Consider the following 7,870-nt stretch of genomic DNA (forward strand, 5'->3'; position numbering starts at 1 on the left):
CAAGATTAGAGTCAGACACAGAGAACTTTTAAGAGTGAAGCATCACTTGTTTTACTATTACTCGTTGTTGTTAGAAAAGTAATAAAGATTTGCTGAGTGCTTTGCTCTCTTTTCTTGGTTATTCAGAAGCATTTCTGTATTAAGGCAGAAAACCCCTTTAGGTTTCCTTCCCCCTCCTCTCTGCAGCTCAGACACAAACACTGTATTGATGGGAATGTACATGCAAACCGTTGCCTAGACATTCCAGCCTATCTATTCAAAGCAGGTTTTTAAGTCAAGACCTCAAGGATGAAATGTCATTTGTAGTCATTTTTCCTGTCCAGCTTCTTGTGGGGTTGGTTTTTTTGGGTTTTTTTTTTAAGTCATATACAGTTATGTCAGTGATTTATCCCTGCAGGTTCCACACAGTGCAACAGCTCTGCATTTTAGTCCTGTAAATGTATACACTTTGGTAGATGTTTCACAGTCCAGGCAGGCTCCCATGGACATGTTCTGTTTTCTATAAACGATGCCCAGACAGAGAAAGAGGAATCTGGGTATTTATTCAGAATTGCTAGGTCTCAGGCAGCCCAGTTGAAACTACCATCTGGAGTACATAACAGAGTCCTAATGTGTTGGGCTTTCTGCTCATCAGCTGGCCAGATGTGCAGGGCCTGGGAACATATTTCCAGCCAAATTTTTCCACCTGGAAATACAGGAGCTCTGTGCTCTAGCTTTGTATATAGTTATATTGGTTTTGCATGGCAATGTTGTGGTAGTGGGGGAATACAGAGGTGGTTTCTGTGAGAAGCTGCTAGAAGCTTCACCTATGTCTGACTGAGCCAACACCAGCCAGTTCCAAGATGGATCTGTAGCTGGCCAAAGCTGAGCCCATCAGCCATGGTGGTAGCAACTCTGGGATAACACAGTTAAGGGTGAAAAAAAAGCCACCAAGAGTGATTGCGGCAGAAGAGAGGAGTAAGAGTATGTGAGAGGAACAGCACTGCAGACCCCAAGGTCAGTGAAGGAGGGGCAGGAGGTGCTCCAGGCACTGAAGCAGAGATTCCCCTGCAGCCCATGGATCATTATGATGGAGCAGTGATTCCACCTGATGATAGTGGAGCAGAGATTCCATGGAGGACCCCTCGCTTTGGATACACCCAAAGGAAGCTGTGACCCTGTGGGAAGCTTGCGCTGGAGCAAGCTCCTGGCAGGACCCATGGAGAGAGGGGCCCTCACAGAGGAGGTCTTCTGGCAGAGCTTGTGATCCTGTGGGGCACCCTCGCTGCAGCAGTTTGTGAAGATGTAATAAATTAGATTCCCCAATTTGAGTCTGTTTTGCCCATGACAGTAACTGGTGAGTGATCTTCATCCTTATCTTGACCCAGGAACCTTTTGTTGTATCTTCTCTCCCTCATCCAGCTGAGGGGGAGATTGACAGGGAGGCTTTGGTGGGCACCTGGTCTCCAGCCAGGGTCAACCCACCATAATAGCTGCAGAGAAATAATCTTTACTTCAGATCCTTTCATCCAGATTAGTAGTATGAAGAAAAAAATGTAGGACTTTTGAAGATATGCAGGGACCAGTTCAGCAGAGAAGCACATGCTGGAGTGATGTGTTAAATTGGAAGATCTAATTGTCTTTGTTGTCACAAGCTGGTCATAGCCAAAGCCACATGCTAAGTGTTTATATGAATCTTGGTATCTCTGACAAACTGTATTTAATGTTCATAGTGGAGAGCCAGAAGAGATTAGTATCTCATGTCCACAGTTCTCACTATCACTAGCTTTCAAAAATGGACAGTTTTATACCTCAGGCTCTGGCACATTATTCAGTCCACTTATGCAAACTCACACAGGACACAAGGGCTGGTGGTTGCACAGACCTGGGTTCAATCTCCATTCCAGCCCGTCCCTGCTACTTTGGGTAAGTGGGCCAAAGCGAATCCTCTAGCTCATAAGGATGCACAGTTGTGGGGCTGCTGCACCATCACCAGGAGACACACAGAGCTATCTTCTCGAACTCAAAGAAAGTGTCATTATTTATACTTCAGGGAACCTGGATTTGGATTCGTTCATTTCCTCACTGCCTGCCAAGACCTACCATCCAGAAGGTATTTTTCAGTTTAGACTGCTAACAAAGAGCTCTTCTAGGCAGGAATTACAGGGATATTTGGAAAGTAGAAACCTGAAAACCGATAAGCAGGATTTTAAAGCTACCCCTCAATGTGAACAGTAAGCTAAAAGAGTACTTCTACCCTCTCTGTAACTGGCCATTTCAATAAAAACCATACTCTGCATTCCTTCCATGTAATACCACCCCCACTACATTAGAACATACAAAGTTATGCAATTATTCCTGTCATCGTATGTCGTAGTCTTCAGGCATGGACAACATGTTCCTCTCAGCCCACTGTGTAGGAGGAGTGAGCTGGGAGTAATTCCCTTAAAGCCAGTGGCAGTGAACCTCTGGAAAGCTGTTAACACCTTGCACATTCCAGAGCACAATGAAAGAAGGTGTACAGAGCTATTCTGCCTGTACTGTTTTCTCTCCATTTCTACCTTGTGACACATTGCCTCCATTCAGCAACTGTGAAATGGTTGGATTTATTTATAATTTGTTCACTAAAAATAACTGCAGCTGTATATATTAAGAGCACCAGTGACAATCAGTGTATTTTACACCAAAGCTACAAGGACATCAGAGCATACACCTGTATGTGGTGCCTCAGGATGTTTATTTTACAAACACTATATGTGGAATATCTTTGTTTTCAAAAAGATTTTATGCAGAATGGGTGTGGGATTCTGACTGCAAACAGATTATATTTTGCAGTACAATAGCAGGGATGTCACACTTTCCAATATAATAGCAAGTGATAGCAATAAATCTAGTAGTCTCCACAAAACTGGATTTACTTTGCCATCGCCCTACGGAAATTACTCGTAGTTCTTCATTAAACATACACCACCACTACTACTCTTAGAAATGGGAAAATAATATGGGCTTCCAAAGATTGATTAGGACAAGACTATGTTTGGTTAAGAGAGTAAAGGGGCAATGAATGGCTACACATTATTCAGTACAGTTGCAATGTCATCAGAATAAAACTTCAGAGGCATTATATGTTGGAAAAGCCACAAACATCAACTGTTCCCTTACAATGTGTTATAAATGAATGTTTTGATAATCTTTGACTGATAGGAGTGACTGGGAGAAGTCCCCAAAGACTGAAGGAAACTAAATGTCACCCCTATCTCCAAAAAGGGCAAGAAGGAGGACACAGAGAATTACAGGATGGTCAGCTTCACTTTGATCCTGAGAAGGTGATGGAGCAGCTAATCCTGGACTCCATTTCCAGGCACATTAAGGACCAGAAAATCTTCAGTAGTCAGCCTGGCTTCACTGAGTCAAACATGAGCCTGCAAGGTGCCTTTCTAGTCAAGCTTGACCAATTTGGTAAACTTCTGTGATTAAATGTCTAGCCTGGTAGTGGGGAAAGCAGTGTGTACTGGTTACCTGGACTTCATTTTAGCCCTTGACACTGTCTCCCATAAGATCCTCATAGACAAGCTGCTGATGTACAGACTGGATGAGCAGCGAGGCAGGTTGAAAACTGGCAGAATGGCTGGGCCCAGAGAATGGTGATCAGTGGCATAAAGCCTAATTGGATGCCTGTGACTAGCAGTGTACCCCTGGGGTCAATACTGAGTCCAGTCCTGTTTAAGATCTTCATTAATGATCTGGAGGATGGGTGTGCTCTCAGCAAGTTTGCTGACAACACAAAACTGTGACGAGTGGCTGATACACCAAAGGGTTTTCTTGTCATAGGGAGAGACCTCAACAGGCTGGAGAAACGGGCTGACAGGAACCCCATGAATTTCAGCAAGGAGAAGTGCAAAGTCTGGTGCCTGAGAAAGAACAACCCCGTCTACCAGTCCATGCTGGAGGCCACACAGCTGGGAAGCAGCTTTGCAGAATAGGACCTGTGGGTCCTGGTGGACACTGAGTTAAACATGAGCCTGCAAGGTGCCTCTCTAGCCAAGATGGTGAAAGTTATCTTGGGCTGCAGTAGACAAAAGTATTGCCAGCAGGTGGAGTGAGGTGATTTTTCCCCTTTATTCAGCACTGGCGAAGTCACACTGAGGGTGTCCTGTTGTGGGCTTCTCTGTATGAGAAAGACACAGACATATTGGAAGGTCAGTATGTCCATGTCAACAAAAGGCTACAGAGATGACTAAGGGACTGGAGGCTGTCTTGTACAAGGCAAGCCTGAGAGAGCTGGGTCTGCATAGACAGAGATGGCTCAGAGGGAATTTTACTGATGTGTATCAATATCTGAAGGGAGGGTGCAAAGAGGACAGGGCCAGGTGCTTTCCAGTAGTGCAGTGAGCAGAAACTGAAGTACAGGAGGTTCTTTCTGAATATAAGGAAGTACTTTTTTACTGAAAGGGTTACTGAGGACTGGCATAGGTTGCCCCAGGAGGCTGTGGGGTCTCCATGCTTGAAACTGTTTAAAAGCCTTCTGACAGGGTCCTGGGTAACATGCTCCATATGATCCTGCCTGAGCAGAGGGAGTTGGACCAGACGACGTCCAGAGGTCCCTCCCAAGCTCAACATTTCTGTGATTTGATTTATTTTCCAGTAGTGGTGTTCTTTATAGGCAGAGGGACAGCGGGACTTCTGAAAAGACTTCCATGGTATTAATATATGGCAACAATTTCCTAGACACTGCACAGACCAGATTTTGTAACCTGTGATTTCTAAGTCTCTACTCCTTTATAAACAAACCTATTGATTTTCATCTAGTTGTTCCTGAGAGTTGCAAAGTTTGTTTAGATTAATGTCATCACCAGAACCTTTCCCACAAGTGACCTCTTCCAAAATATTGAAGGTGCAACTCGTGGGAAATGCTATTTGAGATAGTTTGGGTATTTTATAAATAAACACTCCGATCCACTTCAATGTCTGTTTTCACTGGACATGAGAAAATTGGTATTAAATTAGCTTATTTAGGTAAAAGGACCACATATGACCCTATATTTGTTTTGATTTAGAAATTCTGAAGAAGAAGTCATGCATGTTAAAAAGCAGCTGAAGTGCACAGAACTACCATGGACAGAAAAAAAACTTGAGTCTGCCTTTGAAACAAAGTCTTAGGCTTAGGGGACTTAAGACCAATTAACCGAAGGTGTAAAGTTAATGCACAGAAGTTAAACTGCATTAAACTCCCTTGTGGAAGCTCTTACTCAGGAATAAATTGGTTTTATTTCACTGGAGTTTAATCCCTCTTGGATGAATTTATGTGCACTAGCTGCCATCCTTAAGTTAATTCATTTGAACTTTCCCGAGCTTCTTCCTTCCATAACCTTCAAAACCCAAGTAGCGCTTCCCTCTGGATACAGAGGCTGGAAGGATAAACAGAATCAGAGAATTTGTCATTACCTGCCCACGTACCAGTGTGGCAGGTGACTAGAAACTGGACTAAAAACTCCAGAATTAAAAGGTGGGTGGTCTTCACGGAGAGGGAATTCACAAGAGAAAGCCATTCATAAGCCCTGCTTATCTGGGAAAAATAGAAAGGAACAAGTCTACATAAAAAGCAAGATCAGCAGGTAAATGGCTGTGCCAGAGGATCCCAGACAAATTCAGAAATGCTTGAAGATAACATATCTGCTTCTTTCTTCCATTATTTTTACCTTCTCCCTTAAATCTTGTAAAGAAATGTTAATACTCAACAAGTTTCCTGTCCCTTCACCAGCGAGAAGCCAGCCTAAGGGCTGCTGAGTGAACTTAAATATGAGAAGGACGGGCTTCTCCTTTTATGTGTAAAAACGCACACACAAGCCAGTCACCAATTCTGTCATTCCTTGCTAACATGCAAGCACATGAATGATTTATTTCAGCAATCCCACTGACTTCAGAAAAACTACCATGTAAATAAAAAGATGTATGTGTTTCAGCCTTTGCAGAACTGTACCCTGAAAGAATAATGTTTCAGTGCCTGGTCTCATTAGGCTAATACCCTGGTGTCTCCATCAAGCTATCTTCCTCTGTAGGTAATCATGTTAATTTTTCCCCCCTAATTTATATTGAGGCATTACTATGATTCCCAGCCTAAACACATACTCTGAAATGTGGCAATGTTAATGCATAAAACAATAGAAAAATATTTATCAGAGCTTGCACAGAATTAAATTCGCGATGCTTACTAAAATAGATGTTAGGCAGTGTGCATTTTGCCAGTACAACTAGGGGCTCACACCAGAAATGCTTACTTCTGCTGGCTACTTTATTTATGATCATATTTTGGAATGATCTAGAGAAATTTCAGTGACTAAAGGGGCATGCTTGTGACATTAACATGCAAGGTCAAACACAACTAGCTACAGCTCTTTTCCTACTTTTGTTTTCACACTTCAGGTTTCTCCTGAGTAGAAATTGCTAAATAAAAAATGATGCAGTGTTTTCAGTACATGCTCACAACACACAATTTCATATAAAATCTAAATGTGCCATTGCTCAGGCCTACCTGTTTCTGCAGATAATCTTGTTCTTGTGCTTCTCTTCTCAAAAATCATGGCCAAAGATTTGCCTTGCATCAAAGGCAAATACTGGAACATGAAAATTGAAAGCATTTCAATTTTATAGCCATTATACACCTTACAGTGTGCAATACTTCTTTCATGTTTTAATTCAGCATTAGAAAAATTACCCAGGTGGGGTTTTTTTTTCACTGTAGCTTTGTTCTCCTGTCATCCAAGGAATTCATTAGCAATGGAAAGGTTAAAGGGACAGAAGTAATTCTAGGGGAAAAAAGCAACTGCATTTTTGCACTCAATTTGAGGTAGCATTAAGGAGAACTCCAATACTAATTTAATCCCATGCAGGGAAGTGTCTTCCATTTGGTACATTTAGTGCTTCGTGAACACTGTGTGTAGATGGATGAGGTTAGCTGCTGATAACAGGGAGTTAGCTGGGCAAAGCTGTTTAACCTTTTCACTTGTAAAGTCCTCTGAAGTATTTAAAGAACATCCCTGAACACTCTGCAGTATGGGAACGCTCTTTGATTTGTAGCATATGATTTGCAGTATTTAAGAGCTCAGGTGATGCCGTTTAGGACCAGACAGCTGAACAGCTCATTCCCAGTACTCCTCAGAACACTATTTATTTCAACACCCGAGTCACCTAAATGACAGTTAAAACATTTTACCTCTCTTTTGTGCTTTATCCTTTGTTTCAAATCTGTGGCCACCCATAGCAAATGCTTGAGCTCATCTGCTGTGTAGTTCTGTAGAGTGAGGAGGTCACGGCCGTTCAGATGAACACTCATGTGAGCTCGTGGCCCACACCTGTGTCAAAAGAGCAAAAAATACAGGCACTGTGTCATTCCCCAGGGAACTGTACTCACCATAAAGCTAATGAGCAAGCAGCTGGAATCTCTCCCACTCCCCTCATTTGACCTGGCTGGATCAGCTTGATGGACTGTGTTAATGACTGTCAGGCAGACACAGCGTGCCACTATGCACACTATCTACCACCACTGTAACGGTGTCACAAAACTGTATTATAGACTGTACATTAGGTGTAGTTTCTTTTGCCTTCTGATTACAGACATGACTTGGCTGCACACTGCCTAGTCTAATGAACTCAGCAGCACAAGGACATTCGGGGCTTGGTGAGGCAGCTTATACGTAGACAGCCAAGCTGCCCTTTGGGGGTACAGAATATGGGGAACCAATCTTGGTGCTCTTTCTCCCTCCTTCATACTTTGTGGATGAGGAGACATTTGCCATGGTCCACCCCCACCAATACAAACTGGGGTGTTTCTATAAAGGCATATGAAACCTCTTGGTTACACTGGGGAAGAGAGTAACAAATCCACAGCAGA

The 7,870-nt window shown here is 42.9% G+C and overlaps 1 protein-coding gene across 1 annotated transcript in view; it reads right to left on the minus strand.

The window, feature by feature from the left end:
- The window catches only part of OTC (ornithine transcarbamylase), a gene marked incomplete at both ends in the record, with an annotated part of 28,146 nt that extends 20,834 nt beyond the window's left edge, over nt 1-7,312 (minus strand). The window contains 2 exons of the mRNA XM_084271261.1: nt 6,512-6,593; nt 7,193-7,312. Of these exons, the coding sequence (XP_084127387.1) occupies nt 6,512-6,593; nt 7,193-7,312 (202 nt within the window). The remainder of the gene's footprint in view (nt 1-6,511; nt 6,594-7,192) is intronic.
- Between the last annotated feature and the right edge of the window lie 558 nt (nt 7,313-7,870).

The sequence above is a fragment of the Gallinula chloropus genome (assembly GCF_964237585.1).
Source record: "Gallinula chloropus genome assembly, chromosome: 1".
NCBI classification, from domain to species: Eukaryota; Metazoa; Chordata; class Aves; order Gruiformes; family Rallidae; genus Gallinula; species Gallinula chloropus.